A 12,570-nucleotide genomic window follows, 5' to 3' on the forward strand; every position below is an offset into this window, starting at 1 on the left:
GGGATCGGGCAGTGTTTCGTTCTGCTGTGCATGGGGTCGCTATGAGTCGGAAACGACTCGACGGCACTTAACAACAACAACAACAATAATATTTAAGGGAGCTCTGGTAGCATAGTACCTAAGGCACTTGACTGCTAACCAGAAGGCTGGCGGTTCAAACCCACCAGCCACTCCTTGGAAGGAAGGTTGGGCAATCTACTTCCGTAGTGATACAGCCTCGGAAACCCAAGAAGGGGTCGCTATGAGTCGGGTTTGACTTGACGGCACAGAACAACAACAACAGTAATATTTAATGAAATTGGTGGTCATCTGTTAAAAACCTACCTAGGTGGTGCAAACTTTTAAGGAGCTCAGTCCAAAGGCTGCAGGTGCAAGTCAACCCAGAAGTACTTCAAAAGAAAAGCCTGACAATCTATTTCTAAAATGTGAGCCACTGAGAACCCTATGGAGCTCAGTTCTACTCTGACACTCATGGGATGGTCACCATGAGGTGGAACCAACTCAACAGCCACTGGTGGTACTGGTTAAGTCTTCTTAAAAGCAAAAGTAACAAACCCAGGCATAATTCTAGATTTTCCAATCTTTGACACATAGCAATTAACTAACTGAAGAACAAATGGGACAAATAATGTTTTATCTATAAATATCTGTGGTACGTCATCCTTACGACATAAGCCCTCTAATTTATCATAGCAAAGTCCTCCAAAGCCTGATAGGCCTTTTTTTCTTTTCCACCAAAGCGCAAAGGCAAAAGCATTTTTGCTACATTAAGTACTGTGAACCAGAGAAAAATCAAGTATTAAAGCATCATAAAGCTAAGGGGAAAATTAGAAAGGGCTACATACTGTACAAATGAGAACTAATAGCTCCTAAAATGCAAACTTCTTGAAAGCATAATTTACATCTGACTCATCATCTCTGTTCTCATAGTGTTTGTATTATAAATAGGATACACTCAAAAACTATTTGAATAAAATAGGTTGAAGAATAAAATTTAGGATCTTCACATCAATGTATCATCAGTAAATAGGAAAGCCCAGAAGAAAATTCAAGAATCAATTCCCTAATCATCTTGTCCAAAAATGTGTACACTGTGAGAGCTTTTCAAAGTCAGAAATCTACCCCAATACTAGCCATCTTTCTTCAGATGAATTAACCACTAGGCCAAGAAATACATCCTAATTAAACACCTAAGTTTTAATTATATCAGAGCAAAAGGTAAGTTTTTAACTGGCTAAGGCCAAGCACCTTACTGTGGATAACGTGTTCTTAGAAAAATTTATTTATACATTTATTTTGAGTTGCATAAAATGTCTTATCACAGTGTCTGCAACGATGGGCTCAAGCACAGCAAGGATTGTGAGGATGGTGCAGGACGGACACTGTTTCATGCTGCTGTACATAGCGTCTCTATGAGTCGGAGCCAACTTCATGGCACCTAACAACAGCAAACAGGAAGTGATCATTAACTAATAGGTTCAAATTACAGCAAGCATATAGTTATTATCATCGATATTATTTGATGCTTAAAAATACTCTTTGATGACAGATAATACTGGGGTTAAGCTTTTTCACAAAGCATTCTTAACACCTTACCTCATTGAGATCTTTCTCAGTTTTTCACATTGTACTATGTCATGTGTTGTAAATGTTAGATGCTGAAAGTGATGGGTATCAATCTCCTAAAAGCTCTTTGTGAGGTTCAAGTTTAACAATAATAACAGCATTCACAGCAGCAGCAGCTATCACAGCAATAGCATGGGTCAGGCACTTGTGCTAACCTTTATAAGTATTCGCAACCCTGTGATCTAGCATTAGTAAATGGATAATGTAACAGGCACAGAGAAGGTTAAGTTACTCGTCCAAGGTAACTCAGCTAGCAAGAGTCCCCGCCAGGTCATGGAAATGGTTAGCGTGTTTAGCTGCTGATGGAAAGGCTGGAAGTCCAAGGCCACCCAGAGGAGTCTCAGAAGAAAAGCTTGGTGAGCTACTTCCAAAACATCAGCCACTGAAAACTCTACGGAGCACAGTTCTGCTCTAATACATGGAGTCATCATGAGTTGGAGCTGACTAGAGGGCAACTGGTTCTGGTTACACTCATCTAGTCAGTAGTTAGTATTCACTCCTGAGCAATCCAATTCTACAGCTCATGCTCTTAATCTCTATATATAACTATAGTGGTTCTTAGGAGCCTTGGTGGCACTATGTTTAAGTGCTTGTTTGCTAACCAAAAGGTTGGCGATTCGAACCTACCCAGAGGCTCCATAGGAGAAAGACCTAATATTCTGCTTCCACAAAGATTACAGCCTGGAAAACTACGGTGCAGTGAATTACTTAATATGGCCCTTCTAGCCATAGTCTTTGTGACTCCCACACAGTGACTGGGTGGGACCATGCAAATAAGGTGTATGGAATTTATGATGGTTGGGGTTGTGTGTCAACTTGGCTAGGCCATAATTCCAGTATTGTGTGGGTGTCCTCCAATCAGTGATCTGATGCAATTATCCTCCACTGTGTGTGTTGTAAATCCTAACTTCCATGTGTCAATGAGGCAGGATTTGGTTATGTTAATGAGGATTAGGTTCCGTTTGTTATGTTAATGAGGCAGGATTAGGGTGGGAAGTCACCACCTTTGAGTCACCTTTTCTTTTACAAGAGAGAAAGCGGGACCTGATTACCACTAAGAAAGAAGAGCTCTGGGAACAAAGTCTATCTTTTGGCCCAACAATCCCTGTGCAGAGAATCTCTTAGATCCAGGAGACAGAGAGAGAGAGATGTAATGCCAGAGACAGTGAGAAGCAGCAGCAGAGAAATGGTACCATCAGTGGCAGCAGAACCAGGAGACCAGCAGGAGACGGTTCAGTGGGCTTCCCAGCCCAGAGAGAGAAGAAAGCTGAGTGCCTTTTGGCAGGAGCTTACTGCTGGAGTGGAGCACCTATGGGTACAAGAGGTTTGTAACACTTGCCTGAGCAAGGCAGAGGCCAGGCAGAGGGACTGTGAGGCTGAGAGGCCAGAGAGAGGCCTGCCTGCGTGCACAGCCTAAAAGAGGCTGTCCTGACCAAAGAACTGCATCCTGACTCGTTTCAGACCCTGAATTGTTGTTACTTCCCTAATAAACCCCATAATCATGAGTACTGTCCAAGTTCTGTGCGGCCACTGCAATCAACAAAAGTAGATTCTTATAATGCTTAATAAGTTAACAATCTCTATGAAATAGAAATAAGGCTAGTTTTGCCCGTTTATAACTATTATGACCAAGCAATTAAATGCTTCTTCCTATTCACAATTTCTATTTAATTATGACCCTCATGCCTCTAATAGCATAGCTGCTGATTCTATTTGAAAAACTTCTGAAGGTGTTTTCCTACATTTACCCGTAAGTACAGAAAAAGAGATCATAATCTTTCACTGTAACTCAAAACTTCATACTCACAGGTTACTAATCTGTTAGTTCTATGGGTTCCAATGCCTTAAACTCAATCCAGGGGAAATAGTACAGTAGCTCTTACCCCAAAAAAGCTAAATCTTTCTGTTTACTGCTAAGATTCTATTTACACAAACCCTTTACAAAATGTAAGGAGGTGAAGTTACAATCCAAGATAAGACAAAAACAGCTACATTATGGTTGGTCTTTCCAAGGTGATCTTCTTCCCAAAGAAAAAACAAGAAGACTTTTAAGCAAATATATAAAAGGCCCCATTGTAGGGGGAAAAAAAGAAGCATAAGAGGAGGCAAGGAATTTAAAATATTAAATGTAACCAAAGACTTGAAATGTAAACCCAGGACATCCCCTAAATGTATGTAGTACCGTAACCTCCTTGATATTGTTAGGATCTCTTGTAAGTGGAACATCAGCATACCGTGTTGTTTTCCCATTCCCTAAATATTCAAAAAAGACTGCTATCATCAAGCATAGGTTGCCATTATAAAAAGTAACCCTCACTCAAAATAATGTAATTTACAAAGTACTTTCACATAGAATATCTCACTGACAACTCACTTCCCCAGTTAGGTTGCAAGGAAAGTTTTGTTATCCCCATTTTACAGAAGTGGAATAAAAGGAATTGCCTAAATTCACACAATTTATGACTGTACAGCTACAATTCAAATAATGTGATGCCACATCCTGGACTCTTTCCACACCACATTGTGCCTCCTCATTCCACATCCAAAGATCACAGAACTGTCTTGCCTGCCCATTTGCACAGGTCCATTAACAATACCATTAGCCCAAGTGTCAGCTATTAATGACATCACATGTTTTATGTACAAACGAAAGAAAACAAACTCAGCATTTCTTCTGAGAGCCCAAACACTCTGTTCAGTACCCAATCTATACTTTTTCTTAATGTACTCCTCACAATAACTCTTCAGAGGTGCTGGTATTCTCATTATACACAGCAAGAACCAGATGAACCAGATCAGAAAGGTTTAGGAACTTCACTAAAGTCACACACTAAATAAATGACACAGCAGTGATTTTAACCCATGTGTCCTGCTATGCCATACTGTCTTACATGATACTACAGTGAGGCCTATTTCTCATCAACCACAAAGAAAAATAAAGTACTTCTTGGGTTAAACTATTTCAATATTTTGAAACATCAAACAATCCTTTTCCCACTTGTTGCTGTCACTAATCTCACCTCCCAGCAAAGCACCTCTTCTTCCAGACTTTCTCTGCTTTACTGTTAGGACCTCTGGGCTCACTGTACCCTGGAAAAGAGGCTAGTTAGAACAGAAAAGTAATGTATCCTTAACCAATAGTATTTTATAAGACCTATAAATATCTTGTACACAGCAATCCTGCAGATACTACTTTTACCCTGGGTCTAGGGTTAAGCCAGTCAAATAGGATGTGTCAGTTATAAGAAATGTGAAGAAAGAAAACTGAGCCTGCCCCGTTAGGAGTGAAAACAGTGAACAGAACAAAACAGTGAACAGCATGAACAATCTATTCTTTTAAAATCATCAGTTTTTGAGGGCTTTAACCAATCCAGACAAAACACAACAACAAAAATGCATAAAAGTAACGTCATTACCATTATTGTGAAACACTAAAGACAAGAAACATTCACCTCCATACTAAGAGGCTCCCTCAGTTGTTTACTGCCAACGAGGAACAATGATAGATAAAATGCAGACATGATGCTTTTAATAGTTTTAAACTTGGAACTTCTCAGCAAAAATTTAATTAGCTCTAACAAGTTGTATTAAGAATCCTAAAGGGGGCAACCTTATCTGAAGCAAAAGGGAGGAACTTTGCCTTAACACTCACATTATGGAGTCATAATGGAAGGTGAGTAGCTAAAAAGGCCTCCAACAAAACAAATAGGAAAAGCTAAGTCTGAGCCAAACTGGAGGGACTGGTGGAAAAGTTAGCTTGAAGAACTTTAAGAACAAAGGCAGCAGATAAAAAGGAAACAGGAAGAACTAAACTAGAGGGAGTTTTTTTTTTTGGGGGGGGAGGGAAAAGGGAGGGGCAAGGGGCAAAGAAGGCTGGAACCCAGGAAGTATTGATGGAGATTGGCAACTTAGCCTGAAAAAAGTAAGGAAATGATTGCCTAGAACTAGGTTTGCCAGAGCCTGCCCTGTGGAAAGAGCCCTTCTCTTCTGTCGGAGAAAATTAAGCTAAAGGAAACCAACTGGCTAAGACTGGAGAAAATGAGATTCATTTAGAAATTAGAGGAAGATCCTGCCCACGGATACGGGAGTAATAACTGGTATAGAATGAATGAAGCTTTGTAATGCTTTTAAAAGTGTCCACTTTAAATTAAGTGGGTGATTTGTAAGGCAGGTGAATAATACCTCAATAAAGGTGTTATTTTCAAATGTGTTAAACTGGGCAATGTGCGACTGACTGTCATTTAATTAACATAAGTTCAGTCATATATAAATGAGGACCCGCAAATTCCTTTGCCCAGTAGGTAAACTTAATTTGTGTATGGGACCATCTTTGTTGGAATACATTAGTCTGGAAAGGAGAGGAGAATATTATGAATACAGAGGAAGTGTAAGGGGAAACTGGGGAGCTCAGTCTTTAAAGAGATCTTCCTCTTTTTTGTCCTTGGAATTTTTTTAATAAAAATTGTATACACTGGTGTGGGGGATTATCAGGTTCCTTCAGGGGATGATGCAAGGCCAAACGACCTAGTCAAAGAGAAAAACGATGTGAAGTGGAAAAGTCAAGACAGTTCTCTCTCTGCAGTCTGGAGAAACCCCAGAAGGTTCATCGTGAAATGATCAAACAAGTCTTATCTCTGCTACCCGCAACTGGAATGTACGACCCGTGTCACTTCCGACTGTTACTCGCGAAGAAGACAGATGCTTTGCCATGATCCCAGAAGTTTCTGGCAAGCTGCCCACTGACGCAAATTAGAAAACCATTCGAGGACCGACCGGACTGAAGCTAAGCGCCACGTCCAGCCCTGGGCTCCCCCTTCATCCTTCTCACTGTAGGAAAAGGGATGGAGAACCGCAGAAGAGGTGCAGGAACGCCAAATCGCCTGTCTTCCTTCCTCTTCCCTTTACCGTTTCAGGAAGCCGCCCCCTAGGACCCTCAATCCCCCCTACCCCCCCTCCCACCGGTCCCTTGGGCTCCAACCCTGGAGGGGGGGCGGCGGCGGGCGCCTCCCCCTACCCCCACCTCTGGCAACAGGCGCACCTCCCCCGGGGCAGCTGTCGCCACGGCCCGCCGGGCCCCAGCCTCCCCGGGAGCAATAGGCTATCGATTCAGCTGCCTGTCGCTAGGAGCCCCGGGAGAGCGAGGCCTACACTGCCCGGCCGGAGCCCCGGCCTCGATTTCGCCACTTTGCCCAAACCAGAGGGGGAGCCTGGGGGCAACGAGGCCCCACAGGGGGGAGGGAGGCGGGGCGGAGACCACCTGCAGCGGCAGTCCGCTGGAAAGGTGGTGCGAACGCTGGGCTTTCGCCAACAAGTCCTTCGGGGGTCGCCCACCCACCCCCTTCCGCACAAGTTGCGCATTCAAGTTCAGGCCGGTGCCCCTTGGCCTCCAGAGTCCTCGCTACTCTGGAAACCATAATAAAAATAAGACGCGGAAGCGGCCACCGGAGCACGAAAGGAGATGGAGCTGGGCCCGGAGGAGCTCCGAGGGGGGCGACCAACATCTAGCCGTCCGCCAGTCATCTCCCCTCCGCTGACACTCGCTAACCCCCAGGTCGCAGCCCCTTGCCGGCCCCTCCGGCGTCTAGCCCTGTCACAGCTCGGCCCCGGCCCTTTTCCCTATGACACCGGCAACAGGGGCTCGAGATTTCCTCGCTTCAGGCGCGTCTTGGCCTCCTCCCCATCTAAATCCCAAAAATTGCCCCTGCACCTTTTAAAGTACGCAGAGGAAGAGTTTCCCATCAAACTTTGTCAAGAGGTAACCTCGCCCCCCGCCCAGACCCACACTTTCAGAGCTGTAATCAGGGGAGATCACTTTGCACTTGGGATAAAGCGGATTAAGGACCTGTCAACCATTTTAGGTCTTTTTTATAGAAGACATCCTCTCCCTTCCCTCCCTCTTTCCCTCCCTCCCCCTGCGATGGTTTTAATTTGACACCAAACCTTCCCCCACAGAAGCGGGGTTGAGAAGGGAGGGGGTGGGGACGGAGGGCAGAAGGGGGTTTACGAGGGAGAGCGAAAAGGGGAGGCTGGAAGGGGGCCGGGAGGCGTGGGGAGGGGAAGGGGGTTGATTTACCTGAGACCAGCCACTGGCCTCCATTGTTGGAGAATTCAATGGCATTGACACAGCCGAAGTGGCCGAGGAGGTCCTTCTTGTAGAGGTTTCTGCAGCCCCGCAGGCGTCTCCTCTGAAAGTCCTGAGTGAGCAGGGGGTCCCCATGCAAGCCCCGCTGGGACAAGAAGCCCACCACTGACCTCATGCTGCCCCCCAGGCCAGCTCTCCTCTTCATGCTGGAACCGCCGCCGCCGCCGCCGCCGCTCGCGCCGCCGCCCCTCCCTCGGCCTCACGCGCGGCCGCCACTCTCCCCCCCACCCTACCCTCCCCCCGTGCTGCGATCCGGATGGTTCTTTAACCAGCCATGGCAGACAGAGCGAGGTGTGCAGACACTCGGTGGCGTTCGCGGCTTCCTGAAGGTCCCCTCCCTCCGCTTTCCCCCTCTAGGCTCCTCCCTCTCCTTCTCCGCCTCTTCCAGCAGCTGATCCTCAGCTGCGGCCGCGCTTCCGTGCTGCACGGCCCTTCCGTCGACCCCGGGATCTGGGAGAACCCGGGCGGCGGCCGCCCCTCCCCCGCCGCGGGCGGCTGGCCCCAAGAAAGTGGGCCTAGAAACCGCGGGCGGCGGCTGTGCTTTCCCGCGAAGCAGCTCCTTCCCGCGCGGGGATCGAGGTGGCGCTGGGCGGAGTCCCCGCTTGCACCCCCAGAGCGCCGCACTCTGTGAAGTTGAAGGCACGCCACAATCCAAGTGACCGCGGGGCTACGGGCTCGTTGTTGGCCCTCTGCGCCTGGCGAATCTATTGCTCCTTAGAAGTTCGGAACCAGGGCGAGTTCGCATTCCTGCCCTTATTATTATTATTACTTTTTTGGCGGGGGTGGGGGAGGGAAGAAAAAGGGGTCAGGAAAATGAGGCCAGAGGTGGCAAAGAAGTGGAGGGAAGGCGGCACCGATCCTCCTCTCACCGTTGGCAGCATTCTAGGGCCGCCCAAGGGAAGAGAGACCGGGTGTTAGGACTGGACACTTGGTAGAAGGTTGGTTGGGGCTTTTGTTAGTGTCCCCCTCCCTCCCCAAAATTAATTATTAACACTACCTCCCTCCCCCACAAAATCAGTTCTCTAATTGTCCCTTCCTCCAGCTTTTCAATAAAAATGTCAAATTGTTCAGTCTGGTAGATAATAGACTGATGTATGGAAGAAAGAGAAAGGGTATCCTAAGAAGTGAAGCCAATGTTTGCCAAAACCAAGATGAGAACGCGCTGAAAAGCAAAAACCCTAAAGTGCAAATAATTCACAAGACACAAGAAGCATTATTTGAAAATAGCGATCTATTTAATTTGGTGTGATGAATTCCTCTTAAAGGTCCTGCGGGTCAGACTCGGAGGTAATACAGCTAATAACCAGCAGCTGCATTCCAGGCCGGACGTAGCTAGCTGCACTTCAGTAGGGTGGGAGTATCGACATTGACCCCAGTGAGGAGACTGGGTGTTAAGTACTTTGGAATTCTACCAGATCCAGTCAAAAGTACCCTTTTCAATATATTGTAGTACAATTCCTCAAACCAAACTCACTGCTCTAGAGTCAGATCCAACTCATAGTGACCCCAACCCCTCTATATAATAGATTGTCCAACCTTCCTTCCGAGGAGTGGCTGGTGGGTTTGAACCTCCAGCTTTCTAGTTAGCAGTCAAATGCCTTAGGCACTAAACCCAAGACAATTCCTCAAAGCCACCATCCAAGTGACTCTCCTTATGAGTAGGAATCTACTTGATAATTCACAACAGCCAGCTTTTGTACAAGGACCATGATAAGTTAATCATTGTTAGATGGAGTCAAGTGGGTTTCGGCTGGCTCTCAAAGAACCCCATGTGTCCAGAGTAGAACTACTCCATAGGGTTTTCAAAGCTGTCATCTTTCAGAAGCATATAGCAGGCCTATCTTCCTAGGTGTTTCTAGGTGGGTTTCCTCTAACCTTTTAGCCAGTAGTCAAGCTCTTAACCATTTATCTCACCCAGGGACCTCCTAAAACCAAAAAAAAACAAATGCACTGCTATCAAGTCAGATCCGACTCATAGCGATCCCTCCTTGGGTTTCTAAGGCAGTATCACTGTGAAAGTAAATTGCCCAACCTTCCTTCCGAGGAGTGGCTGGTGGGTTTGAACAGAGAGCCTTCTGGTTAGCAGTCAAATGCCTTAGGTACTACGCCACTAGGCTAATTATACTAATAACAAGTATACAAGTACACAAGTTAGTATTTAAGTTAAAAGTCAACATTATCACAAATACTGTTGAATTTAACAGAAACTCACAAAATTCCAGAGATTGTTGTTATTGTTGTTATTACTATTGTTAGGTGCCATCAAGTCATCTCCGACTCATAGCAACCCCATGCACAGCAGAACGAAACACTGCCCAGTCCCACACCAGCTCCATGATCCTTGCTATGCTTGAGCCCATCACTGCAGCCATCATGTCAATCCATCTCATTGAAGGCCTCCCCTCTTTCTTCCACCCCCCACCTTACCAAGCATGACATCCTTCTCCAGGCAATGGTCCCTTTTGACAACTTGACTAAAGTAGGTGAGATGAAGTCTGGCCATTCTTGCTAACAAGGAGCATTCTGCCAGCACTTCTTCCAGGACAGATCTGTTAGTTCTTGTAGCAGTCCATGGTACTTTCAGCATTCTTCGGCAGCACCACAACTCAAAAGCATCAACTCTTCTTCGGTCTTCCTTATTTGTTGTCCAGCTCTCACATGCATAAGAGGCGATTGGAAATATCATGGCTTGTGTCAGGCGCACCTTAGTCCTCAAGGAGACATCTTTGCTCTTCAGCACTTGAAAGAGGTCCTTTGTAGCTGATTTGCCCAGTGCTATACATCTGATGTCCTGACTGCTGCTTCCATTGGCGTCGATTGTAGACCAAGCAATATGAAGTCTTTGACAACTTCAATCTTTTCTCCTTTTGTCATGATGATGCTTATAGGTTCCATTAGTGAGGATTTTTGTTTTCTTTATATTGCGATGTAATCCATACTGCAGGCAATAGTCTTCAGTCTTCATAAGTAAGTGCTTTAAATCATCCTCACTTTAAGCAAAGAAAGTTGTGTCATCAGTGTATCGCAGGTTGTTAATGATTCTTCCTCCAATCCTGATGCCACATTCTTCATATAGTCCAGCTTCTCCAATTACTTGCTCAGCATACACATTGAATAAGTATGGTGAAACGATACAACTCTGACACACTCCCTTCTTGATTTTGAACCATGCGGTGTCCCCTTGTTCTGTTCAAACAACAGCCTCCTGTTCTATGGACAGGTTCCTCATGAGTACAATTAAGTGTTCTGGAATTCTCATTCTTCTCATTGCTATCCATAATTTGTTACGATCCACTGCCTATCGCCACAGCCCTTACCTGGATCCTGCCTGCCACCTTGTCCTCCCCAGCTTTCCCTCCTTCCTGCCTTTTGGGTGCAACTTTATGAATAGCCCTGAAACATTGTCTGATACAGTGCCAGAGATGAGCCCCTCAGGTTGTCAGGCACTCGAAATACAATGGGGAAAGAGCTGCCTCATCAGAGTAGAGCCAACTTTTATGGTATGGATAAGTAGAGCTTTTGGGACTTCCATTTGCTGATGTGGCACTACTCAAAATGAGAAGAAACAGCTGTAAACATTCACTAATAATCTGAACAATGGAATGTATGGAGTATGAATCTAGGAAAATTAGAAGTTGACGAAAACAAGATGGAATACATAAAGATTGATATCCTAGGCATTAGTGACCTAAAATGGACTGGTTTGGGCAGTTTTGAATCAGACAGCCTTATGATCTACTATGCCAAGAATGACAAATTGAAGAGGAATGGCGTGGCATTCATCATCACAAAGAATGTTTCACAATCTATCCTGAAGTACAAAGCTGTCAGTAATAGGATAATATCCATAAGTCCACAAGGAAGGCTGCTATTATTCAAATTTACGCACCAACCACTAAAGCCAAAGATGAGGAAATTTAAGATTTTTACCAAAAGTTGGAAACAAAGAATCACCAGTAGGTGGAAAATTTGGCCGTGGTGATAAGAAATAACATGGGAGATCGCATGATAGAATTTTGCAAGACCAATGACTTAGTCATTGGAAGCACCTTTTTTCAACAACACAAATGGCAGCTACACACATGGACTTCACCAGATAGAGTACACAGGAATCAAATTGACTACATCTGTTGCAAGAGGCGATGGAAAAGCTCAATATCTTCAGCCAAAACAAGACCAGGAGCTGATTGGGGAACAGACCATCAACTGCTTATATGTGAGTTCAAGTTGAAGTTGAAGACAATTAAAACAACTCCACGAGAGCTGAAATGTGACCTTGAGTATATCCCTCCTGAATTTAGAGACCATCTAAAAGAATAGATTTGAAGCATTGGACATCAGTGACCAAAAACCAGAAGAATTGTGGGATGACATCAAGAACATCATCCATGAAGAAAACAAAAGGTCATTAAAAAGACAGGAAAGGAAGAAAATACCAAAATGAATGTCAGAAGAGACTCTGAAACTTGCCCTTGAGCAAAGAGTAGCTAACACAAATAGAAGAAATTACAAGATAAAAGAGCTGACCAGAAGATTTCAAAGAGCAGCTCAAGAAGACAAAGTCAATTAATATAATGAAATGTACAAAGACATGGAGTTGGAAAGCAAAAAGAGAAGAACATGCTTGGCATTTCTCAAACTGAAGGAACTAAAGAAGAAATTTAAGCCTCAAGTTGCAATATTGAAAGATTCTATGGGCAAAATATTGAATGATGCAGGCAACATCAAAAGAAGATGGAAGGAGTACCCAGAGTCACTGTACCAAAAAGAATTGGTCAATGTTCATCCATTTCAGGAGGTGG

General features: G+C 44.8%; 1 protein-coding gene across 1 annotated transcript in view; it reads right to left on the bottom strand.

The window, feature by feature from the left end:
- Window positions 1-7,913, bottom strand: part of DCAF5 (DDB1 and CUL4 associated factor 5) — a 160,486-nt gene extending 152,573 nt beyond the window's left edge. The window contains exon 1 of the mRNA XM_007942316.2: window positions 7,700-7,913. Coding sequence (XP_007940507.1) covers window positions 7,700-7,913 — 214 coding nt within the window. The remainder of the gene's footprint in view (window positions 1-7,699) is intronic.
- Window positions 7,914-12,570: the final 4,657 nt, after the last annotated feature.

This window comes from Orycteropus afer, unplaced genomic scaffold (assembly GCF_000298275.1).
Source record: "Orycteropus afer afer isolate SDZICR_OR568_19922 unplaced genomic scaffold, OryAfe1.0 scaffold00088, whole genome shotgun sequence".
Classification (NCBI taxonomy): Eukaryota; Metazoa; Chordata; class Mammalia; order Tubulidentata; family Orycteropodidae; genus Orycteropus; species Orycteropus afer.